General features: G+C 42.0%; 1 protein-coding gene across 1 annotated transcript in view; it reads right to left on the bottom strand.

Annotated features, from left to right (window-relative positions):
- The window catches only part of Miga1 (mitoguardin 1), a 69847-nt gene that overhangs the window by 27953 nt on the left and 25257 nt on the right, over positions 1 to 16637 (bottom strand). The window contains exon 9 of the mRNA XM_033758065.1: positions 457 to 557. Coding sequence (XP_033613956.1) covers positions 457 to 557 — 101 coding nt within the window. The remainder of the gene's footprint in view (positions 1 to 456; positions 558 to 16637) is intronic.

The following is a 16637-nucleotide window of genomic DNA, read 5'->3' as shown; positions in this document are numbered from 1 at the left end:
AAGCTTTTGATAGAAGACGAAATTGCTTTCCATCAAGATAATTCTTCTGCCTGGCATGGTGGTGCACACCTGTAACGCCAGCACTTGGGAGGCTGAGGCAGGAGGATCACTACTCGGTGAGGCCAACAAGGGCTACACAGTGAGTTCAAAGCCCGCCTGAACTACACAGTGATACCCTGTCTCAAAACAAAACAAAAAAGCTAACACTTCTGTGCGTCATCAGTGAGCTACAGCCTGTGGCAGAGCCCGTCCAAGGGAGGTGTCTATGTGGTCCCCTCATTACAGAGGCTGCAGCCCCTGTGCAAAGCCAAGTGCAGGAAGCGCTCATCCGGGTGTCCTGGTGCCCACAGGGACACACTAAACAGACGGCAGTGGAACTAAGTCAGCACGATGGGAAAACCGTACTCCACTGCACAGGACGAAAGAGAAATTCTGATAGGAACAGACAGGTCCTACCTCTGCCGCTGAAGCGAAGGAGTCAGCTGACGCAATGCTCAAGGCATCTCGGAGGCCACAGTCACCTGCATCCCCCGTCACCGTGGTATCTGTATCTTTATCTTAAAAGTGAAGAAAGGCAGAAAGTTCAGAGGGGGATTCTCCTTGTCTCTGCCATATTTCATTTCTATAGCTGGTGTCCCGCCTATCCCAGGCTTTAGTTAGGGTACAAAGATCTAAAGGAAAACCGCAGTGCATCAGAGGGACAGAACCTGACAACACTCTCCAAGTACAGCTGCCGCCTGATGGTGAGTGCCCAAGCAGCGGTGAAAGCACTGTGACACAGACGTCACTTTTAACACAAAAGCAAGATTAAAATTAAGTTGGACTTTGAGTATCACAACTCTAAGTTAGATTATCTACCATACATGGTAAAATCAGCATAGAGCAATTTAAGTATTTTTCGCCCTGTAAGGCCTACTTTAAAAACTGAACACTTAAAAGCCAGGCATAGCAGCGCACAGCTGCAAGAAGACTGCAAGTTCAAGCCCAGCCTGTGCAACCTAGTAACTTAGTGAGACCCTGTCTCAAAAAATAAAAAGGGCAGAGAAGCAGCTCAGTGCCCAACCTTCAGTACTATAAAAAAACAAAGCAAAATAAAATGCTGAGGGGCCGGGGATTTAGCTCAGTGGTTCCACTGCCTGACTCCCAAGCAAAAGGTTCCGAGTTTAATACCCAGTACCAAAAACAAAACAAAACAAAATGCTGAATGCTCCCAATAGGATCAGCCCTAGGTCCTTTATATTTACTTTGCTTGAAGGCCAATGACAACTGCTCCGATGATTTTTTTTTTTTTTTTTTGGTTTTTTGAGACCAGGTCTCACTCTGTAGTTGAGACTGACCTAGAACTCACTCTGGAGCCCAGGCTGGTCTCGAACTCACAGCGATCCTCCTGCCTAAGCCTCCCAAGTGCTGGGATTACAGGTGTGAGCCACCACGCCCGGCTTCCAATGATTTTAAAAGGGTAGAAAAGCTGAACTACTTTGGAGATGACTTACCTGGCCAAAGACAGGCTACCTAGTAGCAATGCACAGCATTTGAATGTAGGCATGACATTCTTCATACACTGTTACCAAGAATCTAATTGATGACATTAAATTTTCAAATACCTACTGACAGATTATATTGTAGCAAACAACTGATGTATTTCAAAATTTATCACAAGAACAAAATTTGTTTAAATGCCAAAAAAGAAACCAAAATTTATCACAGGTACAGAAAACACAGAATGAAATATATGCTGCTTTTTTTTTTCTTTTTCTTTTTGGTACCAGGGATCAAACTCAGGTCCTTGTGCTTGTGAGGCAGGCGGTGGAACCACTGAGCTTGAACCTCTGGCCCTCTTGCTGCTTTTTCTTATTTTGAGTCTCAATCTGTGAAATTTGTCAGACATTTTATCTTCTTTAAACAGAAACTTTAAATCACATCAGCTCTCATTTATCAAAACTTCTAGGCCGGGCGTGATGGCGCACGCCTGTCATCCCAGCACTCAGGAGGCTGAGACAGGTGGATCGCTGTGAGTTTGGGACCAGCCTGGGATACATAGTAACTTCCAGGTCGGTCTCAACTACATAGTGAGACCCTGTCTCAAAAAACCAAAACAACAAAAGAAAACAAAACAAACAAAACTTCTACTCCAACATTGTTCTATAAATAAAATTTACGACTTTTACCAGAAATCTCTCCAGTTCTTGTTCAATCCCTAAATCCCAGAAAATGTCACATCTGTGACTCGAAAGGAAGTGCAGCTTTTAGTATATTTTAAGTTCAAACCATTAATTTATTTAAATTCAAAAGTTACTGATTTATTTTCAAGTTCTAAGACACACAGAACAGAAAATAGGCCACAATTGGTACAAAATTTATTCCCATTAAGTATCAAAAAATCATGAAAGTGGGACGGGGATTTAGCTTAGTGGTTCTGCCACCTGCCTGGCGAGCACAAGGTCCCAACTTTAATTCCTGGTACCAAAAAACACTGCACCAAAAAAACCAAAAAACAAACAAAAAAAACAAAACAAAAAAAAAACCACACACACACACACACACTCACACTCACACACACGTAGCATACACTTCATTTATTTATTTATTTTAGGTACCTCTACTTTATTTTTTGTGAGACAAGATTCTACATTTTAACTATTTACCTTCTAAGTTCAATTATAGTTGATTTCATATGAAGTTTACTTTTTTTGTTTGTTTTTTTTTTTGAGACAAGGTCTCACCACATAGTTTTAGCTGGTCTTGAATCTACTAGATAGCCCAGGATGGCCTCAAACTCATGGCAGTCCTCCTGCCTCAGCCTCCTGAGTGCCAGGATTACAGGCTTGCATGACCACACCATCTCAATTCTTTTAAAGTACAGGACCTAACTTTTCAGTTTAAAGTCTTACTATAGGGCTGGGGATTTAGCTCAGTGGTTCTGCCGCCTGAGCACAAGGTTCTGAGTTCGATTCCTGGTACCAAAAAAAAAAAATAAATACAATAAAGTCTTACTACAAAGCCAGCCATGGTGGCACATGCCTTCAGTCCCAGGAATGTGGGAGGCAGAGGCAGGAGGATTGCTTGAGCCCAGGAGTTTCGGCCAGGCTGGGCAAGACAATAAAACCCTCATCTGGGAAAAAAATTCCTTCTACCACTAAATGACCATGGGAAAAATGGTTGTACTGAGGCTAAATTATTATATTTCTAAAAATGTTGTAGAAAACAAAAATACTGTAGAAATTTAGTTTTCAGGGCCAGGGATTTAGCTCAGTGGCACTGCACCTGCCTGGCAAGTGCAAGGTCCTGAGTTCAATTACCATATGGGAAAAAAAAAAAAAGAAAAATTTATTTTCCATCAAACTAGAGAATAAAACAATATGATTATTTTATACTTCTACACAGCTACAAAACTTGTACCTTTGGATACTCGATTATGTGTGAAAATTCCCGCAATTCTCTTTTCTATATACATATAAGATTTTTAAAAAATACACACACAAACACACATACTTTGAGATTATTTAAATTTTTAAATCAGCATTTATAATGACTGAAGTCTAATTTTCTTAATTTCTTAATTTTTTTCATTATTTATATAACCTGTGCAGAAAAGAATCCACAGTAAATTTTCCTTATCCTAAAGCATGTTTAAAGTGGGACCAAGTTTACAAGTCAATTAACTCTTGGTTCCACCGGCCTCTTGCTATTTTCAGCATGGGACACAGACGCTTATCTTGCGTCACTTTACCCTCAGACATTATCCTTGAGCTGCGAAAAGTCTGTTCTACTTCAATCAGCAGCCAACAGCCATTCAGCGTCATCCAGACCAGCTTCAATGGCTGCACTTTATTTTTTAAAAAAGAACACACACACAATCTAACAGAAAAATGGCTCAATTCCAGAGGAACTAGAAAGACTTACGCATTAAATAGTCCAACTTCATGAACCCCAGACCATACCTTTTATTTCAGTAACTGTTAGGATTCCTGGAATGGCAGCTTAATAATTATGAAGAGAAATAACACATCTGCTTTTCATAAGCCAATAAAAAGTACTTTAAAAAAGGATCTTGGGCAATACCCTAAACTAACTGCTTTCTGTGCCTCCAATTAAAATTAAAATACTTTCTAAAATGTATCAATCTTGATTCCAATACTGAAAGTCAGGGACAGAATAAAAATTTGAAAACCAAAGGTTTTATCTTAGTATTTTCAGACACTGTGTACTAAATATTTCTCTCTCTTTTTTTTGGTACCGGGGATTACTAAATATTTCTTAATGGAAAAAAAAAATGCTAAAACCAGAGTGACATAGCACTATGCACCTACCAGAGCAGTTAAAATTGGAAAAAATTGTTCTTTTCAAAGATGTACAGAGATGGAAACTCTCACATTAATTTGTAGAAATGCTCTGGAAAGTCTGGCTCCATCTACAAAAGTTCAAGATTATGTTCTCTAAGGCCTAGCAATTCCAGCCTTGGATATGTTTTACAGAAATGTGTGCTTAATATGTAAGAATGTTCCCGACCATGCTGTTTATAATAGCCCCAAACTGAAACAACTTAAACCCACTATTCCTCTACCAGAGGACATACAAACTATGTACTATATTCATACAATGAAACACAATACAACTAGAAGAATCACTACAGCAGCAACTTGTAAGCAATACAAATCTCACGATCCCGTAAGTGAAGAACTAGAGCTATGACTTCATTTACACAAGGCTCAAACACAGGTAGACTAAACTACAGTGATCAGGGTTATACATTGTTGATAAAATTCTTGAGAAAAGCTGGAAAACGATTAGCATCAGGATAGTGGTTACTCTGGGAGGGCTGGGAATGTTTTACGTTTTGACCTACATGAGTCTTACGCAAGAGTACGTGACAGATCACTGTGCTACTCCGAAACTCACACTACTTTAAAACACGCAGCCACAGGATTATGCCCCGCAAGCATTCTCCAAAAATTATCTACTTTGTTGCTTCTATGGAAGGCAGGATAGCAAAGGTGTTACAAGCGTGAATCAGACAGCTTGGATTCCTATTCTGACTCTACTGTGTGACCTTGGGAAAGTTTATCTTTCCTGGTCCTCATCTGAAAACCGGAATGAGCCCTACTTCCATAAACTGTGTGAGGATGAAATCCATTAACATATATTGTGTTATGTAACTACTGCCCGAATGTATAAGACAGAAAACCTGTGGCACTGCTGCCCTGAAGCAACTTGGCTCGAGGGCTTTCTTTGCTTCGTTTCTAATAATTTCTATTATTCTTGTAATACTGAACATACTACAAACAAATGCTGGTTCTGTAAACGAAGATATGTTACTTGTTCCTATAAAAAGACTATCCCCAGGACGTGTCATTTCTTTCCTCTGGGTCATTCTGTCTTTAATATGGTCTGGACTGTCTTCAGAGCTCTCTTACATTTCCTACGTCTCTACTTCTCAAACCTAAACTAATTAGACTTCAGATACTATTTTCTAAACCTGAAGCATACAGTATATATCTTTTAATGAATGATAACTAAGCTTTTGATGATAACTAAAAGAAAGCTTTCCACAAACTGGATGTTTATTTAAAGTGCACCATAAATTATATATAGTTACCACACCGGCGCTCAGTAAAAATTTTGGGGGGGGGGATCTTTTAAAATAAGTAAATCTAAACTTTTTGAAAATATTTTTTGACCTGTTGCAGTCACCCAGAACTTTTGAAACATTCATGCACAGATATAAACAATGTTCTCTGGAAGAACTCTGAAACTGTAATGTTTACTTTTAACTAAATTGTCATATATTTTAGGCCAAAAATCTGACTGGATTCAAGCCTTCCTCCCTCTTTCACAACCTCATAATTCACATGTTAAGTTTCTTCCAAAGAAGGGCTTGCTTTAAAAGCTTAAAAAAGAGAAAGAAAGAAAGAAAGAAAGAGACGGAGGGAGGAAAACTAGAAGCCTGGAACTTAGAACTGCAGGCTTGGAACTATCTCCACAGCCCAACCTAAGTGGGTTTTCTGGGTCCCACTTTTGCCATCCCAAGGCACATTCTATTTTCTGTCACTTAGAAGGCACTTGGGTCTATTTTAACCACAGCAGGCTCTAGTGGAGATTCCAAAGATGCCACTCTTCTTTAAAAAAAACACCAGGCTAACCACTGCAGACTTCCTATCACCAACAAGGGGGAAACTGCCAGATGTCGCAGTGCTGCCTGACCTCCGTGTCAGCTGCTGCTCTCCAGCAGTTTAAACACAATTTGGAACCTCGTCCTTTCTAAGGTTTTATTAAAAATGGACACGTTTCTGTGCCAACAACGACCCTGCAAACATTCTGCTGTAGTCAGTTTAAATAATCAGGAGTATACAAAATTACTGATCGTATTTTGTATGACAATCTGCCTACCCATGTTGTGAATAACCTTTTTCCAATTAAAAAAAAAAAAATCAGCAGAGTTTGAAAAAACAAGATTGAATACAAAAATCAAAAAACAATTTCAGTAACTGAAAGAACTAAACTGTGATATATTTTATTTTCCTCAGCGTGCCCCAGGGCTGCCAAGGCTGGCCATCGGGGTCAGCTGCAGATGTGTGGCAGCTCGTGGGCTCACGACGTGGACGTGGACAACCACGGACAGCCTGCCACGGAGACGACGCCCACAGGGAGGCTGGCCCAGCAGTCGTCTCTCCGGCCTCCCCCGCTCATCCGAACGTTCATCTCCTATGACTGGCCTACGTGACAACTGCGACTCCCAACTGAGAAATAAATGCAGCTGCCGAAGGACGCTGAGAGAGGGAGAGAAAAAGAAAGAGGTCACGCACATCTACACGAAGAACAGCGATCTTAAGCAGAAGACAGACGGGACTGGAACAAGATGTAATTAAGATTTGTTTGGTGTGACAGAGACTTTAATAGGGCCACCAGGTACAACCGGTCACTGTGTAGTACATGAATATCCTGGGCCAGGGGGTATGAAGTCAGGCCAAACACGAGGTGGGCATCTTCCTAGTGGGTATATTTTCTTATCAAAGTACCCTTCTAAGAATCCTGTGTGTGCCTTTTTCTAAATCCCACTAAGTCCTGGAAGGAAAGCAGGGAAAGACGGAGTGTGAGGGAGGATGGAGCAAGGAAGGGGCGAGACGGAGGTCCAAGCAGTCAGCTGTAACTTGAGTGCAAAACACATGAAGTCACAATTCAGGAATCTCCTGCATTTCTGGGACCCAGGAATTTTTACTGTACTTTTTTTTTTTTTTCCTTTGGTACCGGGGATCGAAATCGGGTCCTTGTACAGGCAGCGGCACCACTGAGCTAAATCCCCGGCCCTTCACTGTACTCTTGTCTATTCTGATCTACATAAATAACTTCAGTCAGGCTGTGTTTGGGGGCAATACATGTCCTTCAAAATTAAGATTATGAGCCGTCCACCACATGGGAAGAAATTACTAAGCCAAATTTCTCCTGTGTTGCGCAACTTGTACTCTGTATATTTAGAGATCTGACTATAAACTGAAGCTTATAATTGATATCACTCTCTAAAAATAAAGCTCAGGGAGTTTATCTTCCTGCCACGGTGATGCTGCAGGAAAAGAAGAGGACAAGGTCACCAACTCTGGGCTGACACCTGACGCACGTGAGGGGCCCCGGTACTCCTCCTGCGGCCCTGTCAGTCAGTTTGTCTACGTGTCCTATCTGGCTGCCGACCAAGAGCACAGCAGCGTCTCTCTCCACTTCACAGATTTCCCTGTTCTCTGCCAGAGAATCTGTGCAGTCAGTACGAGGCTGGAAAATATCTGATTTTCCCCTACAGGACATTTCACTGACTCAAAACACTATCCACAAAACAAACAAGCAAGATGAACGTAGCAGCCACCCTTCCAATCCTCTGATTATGGCTTTCCTCACAGCCTGCATGGCTCCCCTTTGCCTAGAGGTACGAAGCGAGGCCCTTCGCCATCTATCTCCTGCCGCCTCTCTAGATTCCTCTCCGACCGCGCCCCTCCTACGCTCTGTTCTCACAACATATCCAGCCACGTCCTGCCTCACAGGCGGTCACAGGCTGTGCCCTACCCGTGTCATCCTCTCGGCCTGAGTGTCCTCAGCTGTCTCCGGAGGACTGATCCTCCATCTTCAAGTGTCACTTTTGTGAGACTTTCCCTGAGGGCTCCCACAAATAACCACATGTGTTCCTTCATTGTTTCCGCAGACTTTATAAACACACTATTATGTGATTACTCTTCTGTGGTATATAATTTTAATGTCTATTAAGTACTAGACTCGATTTAAACGCAGAAGTGAGATTTTTATTTTTTTCCCTCCAATGCTTTATACTGTTTGACACAGCCTAAGACATTAGATGTTTGCTAAATAAATATTCCAGCCCAAGAATCGAGGAGTTCATTTTGTTAAAAAAATAAAGATTACGAAGAGGCCTCATATCTGAACTATGCAAGGCAATGCTCTTAAGCTATAAAAATTCCTGGTTTGTTTTTAAGATCTAAATTTGTTCCTACACATCAGTATGAAAGAATCTCAAAGTTCTTTGCTTCAGCCAAAAAAACAACATTTATCAAACTTATGGCTTCAGAGTTTCCTGCTAATACTTGTAGTGCAAACATATACTACTCTCTACAGAAAATGTACGCACATAAAATATGAAGGTTAATTAATTTTAGGAAAAAACTATAGATTAATAAACTTGAACTTCATTCACATAAACCATACCAACCAAATAATATCCCCAAGCAAGCAAGCTCCATGTGTTGTTAATTGGGTTTATTTTTAAACTGGTATTAAACTCAGTAATTTGGTTCTACCCACATAGCCTAAGTGAACAAAAAACAAACCTGGGCCTGGGAAAATAGCTCAGCAGTACGGCGTTTGCTTCCCATGCACAAGGCCCTAGACTCACTACCTAGAATCACACACACACAAAGGGAAAATCTTAGTTCCCCAATGTGCTACACTACTGTTAGTAAAATAAACTACCACAGCATGTACTGACATCTACCCCACATGACGGACACATTCGGACACACGCCACTAGCAAAGCTCTCCTAAAGTGTCCACTACCCCGTTTGGGTTTCAATCCCACAGGCTGCTGATCTCATGTTAGCTGCTGCCACCAAATGAAGTCTCATTTCTACCACAATAATTCTAATAACAGAAAATTCTGTTAGAATCCATATTGTTTTATTGCATGATACTTGGTATATAGGAACATTTTATACATGTATATATAGCATAGACGGATATTTTGTATCAAAGTAACAAAACAAACATTTTTTAATCTATCAAATGGGGGGGAGCACACATGCAGGGACTGAACCCAGAGCCTTCATATTAAGTAAATCCCCAGTCCTTTTTTGTATTTTTGATTTTTTTTGAGACAGGGTCTCACTATGTAGTTGAGACTGACCTGGAACTCACTGTGTAGCCCAGGCTGGTCTCGAACTCACAGTGATCCTCCTGCCTCGGCCTCCCGAGTGCTGAGATTACAGGAATGCACCATCATGCCCGGCTCTTTGTATGTTTGATTTTGAGGCAGGGTCTCACTGAATTGCGGAGTTGCTCTGGGCTGGACTCAAACTTGCGATCTTCCTGCCTCAGCCTCCTAGAGTGCTGGGATAACAGGTGTGTGAGAACAGCTCAGCTTCATGTGTCTCTCATCTTTAACACTCTTGCACCTTGGTGGGGGCCATGCCATGAGGACAGACTCTCATTCTGTGTGCCAGGCCAGCTAACTTACGGTCTTTTAGCAGAGACTAAGAATCTATCCAGAGCAGTAAGACAGGGGAGAAACAAAGTAAAAATAAGCGTGCTAATAGTCACAGATAACAGGAAAGCTACATAAAATTCCTGATAGAACTTATCACAAATTATTGGAAAAACTAGTAACAGTTCACAAGGTTAATATTCAAATGTAAAAACATCATTTTGGGTACTGGCAATAAAAGTTGTAAATTTTAAGGAAATAACATTTATAATGACAATGAAATAAAAAGGGACCTAGGGAAACACATGTATACGGCTCTTACTAAAGAAAAGTAGAAAGCAGCATGAAATACATAAAGGACCATTATCACGTTCCTAAGCAGCAAAGTATTATGAAACATATTTTCTCCCACAGCCGACCTGTAAATGTCACCTAATAATCAAATGCCAAGACAGTGCTCCATGAAACCGGACAACCTGTCTGAAACTTCACATGGAAAGCAAAGCCTAAGGACAGTCCGGGCCTTTCAGAAAAGAACACAGTGAATGGACCTACTGCGGCAGGTGTTAGATTTACTATAAAGCTACAATAATGAAAGCACTGAGAAACCAATCCAGGAATGGGCAAACAGAACACAGCGGAATGGCTTTTAAAGTAAGCCCACAGCCAGGCGTGGAGGTGCATTTCTGCAGTCCCAGCACTTGGGAGGCAGGAGCATCGCCATGAGTTAGTTCAAGGCCAGTCTGGGCGACATAGTGAGTTCAAGACCAGCCTGGACTACACACGCTTATAAAGAGATGAAACATATGACAAAGGGGTTATTTCAAATCCATTTTTAAAAGGACACATTACTCAATGAGTGCGCTGAGGCAACTGGCTACCCAGATGTTAAAAGCATCTTTGGAGACGTAAACATGAAACCCAAAATTTTAAAACTCCCCAAAGAAAACATTTAAAAATGATCTTTAGATCTTCTAAACAATATTCTGTAAAATTAAAAATCTTGTTGCAATCGGACACACCCTCACCCAATGAAGACAGAAGGAACTCACACACTGCGGACAGGGGTTTAATCTGGAGCAAATGCTCTAGACAGTGTTCATCACTGTAGTTTACCCATGACCCAAAGTAGAGACATGTCTCAAAACTCAACAGCTGCCGGGGATCTAGCTCAGCGGTTTGGTGGCCTGCCTCGCAAGCGCACGGACCGGAGTTCGATCCTCAGTACCACAAAACAAAAACAAAACAAAACTCAACAGCTACATGTAAGTGGATACAGAAATGGAACAGATTTCATTCATAAAAAAAGTAATTAGAAATAGTTCTAAAAGGAAATGAAAAAAAGTACATGTATGCATGTCTGAGCATGTATTCGTACTCAGGTGCTGCGTGTATATCTACTCATATAGACATGTAATATGTGTGTTTATTTTAAGGTCGGCTGCAACCCTCTAAAGAGATTTCATGATCACTAAGGGTCATCACTACAATTTTAAAAACTGTCCTGTGACTTCTTGGCCTTTGATTCAACTCACATTAAGTGTAAAAAGCTGTCTTAGAAGAATGTTTGTAAACGTGCACAAGGAAACACATGGGAAAATGTTCACTGGAACATAAGCGCGCGCACGCACACACACACACACACACACACAGGTTTATGACAACAGAAGAAACAGAATTAGGAAGGTATTCATAGATCTCTTCAACTACATCTACGGAGTAGTTCTTTGTTTTAAAATCTAAAGCATACACGGCAAAATATTAGCATTTGATAAAACTGTAAAAGACACCCTGCGTACTGTTCTTTATGTCTGTGGAGAAGGAAAGGCATGGAGCTCTTTAGATGAGGTCTTGCTGCGTTGCCCAGGCTGGACTCAAACTCTTAGACCCGGCCTCAGCCTCTGAACTAGCAGGGGTGAGAGGTGCATACAGTACCATCCAGCCCAGAAAACAACAGGGACTTACAGGAAAAACAGAACCAACCACTGCCAAGAAACCTTACAAAGAGAAAAGAGGGAAGAAAGTAAAACACCAATAGTTTAACCATGCACTATATCACTATATCTTACCTATCCCTTAGAGTTAGCTTTGTCTAAATTTCTACTTCACTAAAAAAGAATATTCTGTTTAATAATAAACTAAAATTATGATACAAATTTACTTAAACTTTTTTTTTTTTTTTTTTTTTTTTGGTACTGGGCATCAAACACACAACCTTGCACTTGTAAGGCAGGCACAGTGCCACTCAGCGAAATCCCCAACCCATACTTACACTTAGAGCAGAAAATCTTAATGTCACCATCTTGCCTATCTACCAACCATCCACCATCATTCAAGTATTACTTGAAAGGCCTCACTAGCAGAAAGGCCATGAGAAACGGCTGCTCAACTAAGAAATACTTCTGCGTCATAGCATCAACTCCGACACTGTGATTCCAGTAGGCCTGGTTTGAAGCCTAGGAATCCATGTTGTTTAAAAACTGTAAGGCCAGAGATTTGGCTCAGTGGTTCCGCCACCCACCTCACAAGTGCAAGGTCCCAAGTTCGATCCCCGGTACCACCCCCCAAAAAAAAAACTACAGAGGTGATTCTGGTACTTCTGGTGAGAGCTACAGACCTATTAGTAGCTATACTGCATGGAAGCAATATTATCAGCCATTGAAGAAAAACAGAAACACTACGCCTTCTATCCACCAGGAGTTTAAGGTCTGGTATTGAGGCGGGAGAGGAGGGCAGGGCACAGCGGTCGGGCAGCTGGGTGGGACCTGTCCACCGCGGAGACTTGTTAACCAGAGACAGGCGTGGAACAGCAGCTGCTGAGCCCCGCTCCAGACTCCCAATGGGGAACGCTGTCTTCAATTCTCCCGGAACAGTAGCTTCACGGGCACAAGCTGAGCCCTGCGCCTGATGTCGGTCTTCTGGCACCACATCAAATGGGCTTTTGCTGGGCTGGCTTAGATCTGACGTCAGAAGGGGGCTATAACAGTCACCGGCCACAACCCCGGCAGCTGCTGTGAGCCTCAGCAGCCAGCCCTCACTCTGCAGGGCAGACAGCTCCTGCTTTAACGGCCCTACACTCACGCTACACAGCCCTTAATTTCAGGGCACTTTTTCTCCCTGAGCACTTCTTTTGCATTGTCTTTTGCCCTAAATAAACACTCACTTTTACTGACTGTTCTACCCAACTCTTTGAACAGGACAGTATGAGCCTGGAAAGGACTAGTGTCACTACAATACTCGGAATTGAGTCAGAGAATGAGTGTGCACAGGGATAATACAGTGTACTGTGAAAGTAATCAATGCTACCGAGCAAGGTGTTGAGCCTCCCGCCCCCACCCTGCTATCACCCAGGGCTCCTGTTCAACCCCAGGCTCCAAAGGCTACGCTGAGGGACTCTCGGTTCTCCCTTCACCCAGTCATCTGCGGCCTCCTAGGGAAGAACAGCTCTGTGCGCGCTGAGAACCTGAGTGCCACTGGTGGGTGTGGACTAGCACTCACTCGCTCTCGGTCCCTCTGGAGAGGGGCCTGGACCTGCCGTCCCAACACTCCTGTGCTGGGTCTCGGGAGCTGCCGGGGGCTGCAGGGCAGGCGGGGACCCTACACAGCTGGCCCGCTGGGGAGCAGCTAGGAATCTGCTCTGCACTCCCGGCGCTTCTCCAGGGAACTTTTCTGCAGGGAAGAAGTTATAGGAGCCTCATCACATTGTCCAAGCCAGGTATTAAGAAAAGCCCAGAAAGTCAAGAGTACTTATAATTTGAAGAGTAAAAAATAGATGGCTTTTTGTGTTCTCAAGTTATTCAGCGTCCAGAGGCAGAAGAGTCTCTGAATGGTACCCCAAAGGCCAAGGAGTGCCTTTAGGAAGGAGCAGAGAGGTGTGAGACTTCCTCTGGCTTGAAATGCAAATGCACGAAGAAGCTGCTTTGGATGAAGCTGTGCTCTCTACTCAACAGAAAGAAAGCAAAAGTTCAGTGCAAGCTGGGCCAGGCAAAGGAACAGTATCAAAAGAGGCAAATAGAAGTGCACAGAAAACTTAATAAACACCCAGAGTTAATTACACAACTAAAGTACTACACAACTAAAATATGGAAGAAATTCAGTTCAGGAAGAGATTTTGCTCTATTTGGCTAGCATGTGGGTGAAACAGAAAAGAATAAATAAAATAAAAATGTTGGAAAAGTGGTCCCACTGCCGTACAACAATGAGAGTTGTACACCAGGAAGGCACGTCCAGGACGAGCAGCAGATGCAGCTGGGAGACGGAGCCCACACAGGCGGCCAGCAAGGCTGAGCACAGACCGACGCACAGACGAGGGCGGCAGAATGGACAGAGGGCCCTACAGGGCGGGACGTCCTGGCCGAAGGGAACAGAGCCACTGCTGCTATCAGTTTGCTTTCTTCCATGCACAGCAAGATCAGAGATCGAGCAGAGCCGATGATCTTTATCTCTATTTTGGTACATTTTGGATACACACGATGACAACATTCGTCACAGGGAATCTGTTTACCTGTCGTGCTACTGCTTTTTTCCCCATCCCCCTCCTTCCTTCAACCTCTTTCCCTCCTTGTTTACAAAAGCTGTATTTCCATTTTGTCCTTTCTCCCTTCTTTCCTCTCCCGCTCCTTGCTCCCCTTCTCAAACATTTTCTCCCAAGGAAAGCCAATAATCTTACCTATGTCTAGAATAATCACTTTCTCAAACCTTTCAGATATTATCTGTTTTTCTAACACAGAGCAAAAGTAGATTTAAGAGCAATGTTTACTTTCCCAAATAAATAACTTTTAACCATGGTTAAAACAGCTTGTTTCAATCAATGCAAATATATTTTACTACTATAATATGAGAAAAATCAAATTAATTCCCAGGATAAAAACGAATGCTGTGTGGAGAACGTGACTGAACAATATCATTGTAAAACAAGTTATGAACAAGTTACCTCCATCTTCAACCATGTAATTTCTTTTCCCTGGTACTGGGGCTCAAACTCAGGACCTCATTTATGCTTGCAAAGCAGGCACGGTGCCACTGAGCTAAATCCTCGGCTCTTAAGCCACGTAATTTTCTTTTCTTTTTTCAGTACCGGGGATCAAACTCAGGACCTTATGCTTGTAAGGCAGGCACAGTGCCACTGAACTAAATGCCCGACCATAAGCCATATAATTTAAAAATCATTTTCTGGAATATAATTTCACTAACAAAGACCACAAGTCTATGCTAAATACAATACAACACAGCGCAAAGTGGCCTGACACACCCCTGCGCCGCCCAGATGAAGAAACTGGCTCTGAGAATGGTCAAGTCCTGCTCATGGTCTCAGTCAGTGAGGGACAGAGGTGGGATCGAAGCCATGTTTATTCGGCTGATGCTAACTACTAAGCTTTCTTATCTATAACAGATCATAAGGTGGGGTCTGGCTGCACCTTCAGAAGGTACAATAACAAAATTACAACTTAACCCTTCTAATTTAACAGTACTATGAAAAACAGAAATTACAAATACAACAGACAGCTCTGGGTGCTATTAGCTAGAACAACACAGTAATGGAAGTTTACACGGACATCCTTTCCAGTCTGTGAACACCCTTCACACTCTCCATCACGCTGAGTTACAGTAGCAGGTGTGTACAAAACAAGCCAGAAAAAGTGCTGACCTGAACTTAACTCCCAGGGCTAGGGCAGGGGCACACGGATCTGAGGTTCAGATGAAGTGTGCTGCCCTCTAGCGGGTGCAACACCTCCCATTTCGTACAGAGCCTTCTCACCAGCTGGCAATCTCTCACCAACTAGGAAACTAATTCAAGTCTTCATTTATTCGTGACTGACTCTACTGAGAGGAATGGAACAAATAACTATTGATTAAGCCGGAAGTAAAGTTTTGGTGCACAAGAGCTTAGAAATATATCTAACAATCATTCACTAATTAAGAATAGTTAAGGAAATGTCAGCAAAAAACTGTAAAAAAACGAATGACAAAATATGGGGTGCTTATATTTCATGGGAGGAACTGATTCCTTAAAACCTAATTCATTTTAAAAAATTTTTCCCTGGGCCAAGTATTTGTCTCACTGGTTCCACTGCCTGCCACACAAGCACAAGAGCATGCATTCGATCCCCAGTACCAAAAAAAAAAAAAATTTCCTGTTAAGTTTATTGGTACATTTAAAGCAAACAATAGTTATATTTAACATTGGGATCTTTTACCTTTACATGATCTATCTTGGTTCATATTTTCTCCCCCATACTCCTGCCCTCCCTTCACCCCCTTTATCCTTCCCTATTAAAAAAAGTTTTAAAGACATGGTCTCACTTTGTAGTAGCCCAGGCTGGCCTTAAACTTGTGATCTTCCTGCCTCAGCCTCCTAAAGGCTTGGATTACAGGCATGCACTAATATGTCTCGCTTTTTTCAAGCATATTTTTAATGCACCATAAGTTACTTTGGTATCTGTCAAATTAAAAGAAAAATCTCATTTCATCAAATAAGACAAAGCAGATTTCAAATCAACAAAATATTCACTGAATGAGATCAATACTTATTTTATTATTATTGTTGTTCTGAGACAGGGTCTCACTACGTAGTTCAGCTGGCCTCAAATTCAGTGATCCTCCTGCCTCAGCCTGCCAAGTGCCGGTAGTGTTCCAGGTAGGTATCACCATGACACTCCAGTACTTAAGTTTCCTGAACCTCGTAAGGCATTTGTTAGGCTCCCTTGATTTAGGACTAACTATAAGCTGTCTCGCAAAAACAAATTAAATGAAAAAAAAATAAATGTACAAAATGAATCTGGGTTTAGAGAATGAGGAAAGCTAACTGAATTTTAAGCCATTTTGATTAATATGAAGGAATAGATGCAATAGAGCTACTCTCTAGGCCCAGGCATGAAGCTCAGTGGCACCATACCTTCAAGGTCTTCAGTTCAATTCCTAGTACAAAAAAAAAAAAAATATA

The sequence above is a fragment of the Fukomys damarensis genome, unplaced genomic scaffold (assembly GCF_012274545.1).
Source record: "Fukomys damarensis isolate Sample0158 unplaced genomic scaffold, DMR_v1.0_HiC HiC_scaffold_33, whole genome shotgun sequence".
Lineage (NCBI taxonomy): Eukaryota > Metazoa > Chordata > Mammalia > Rodentia > Bathyergidae > Fukomys > Fukomys damarensis.
The sequence above is the reverse complement of the archived record's forward strand: the minus strand, read 5'-3'. Positions and strand labels throughout refer to the sequence as shown.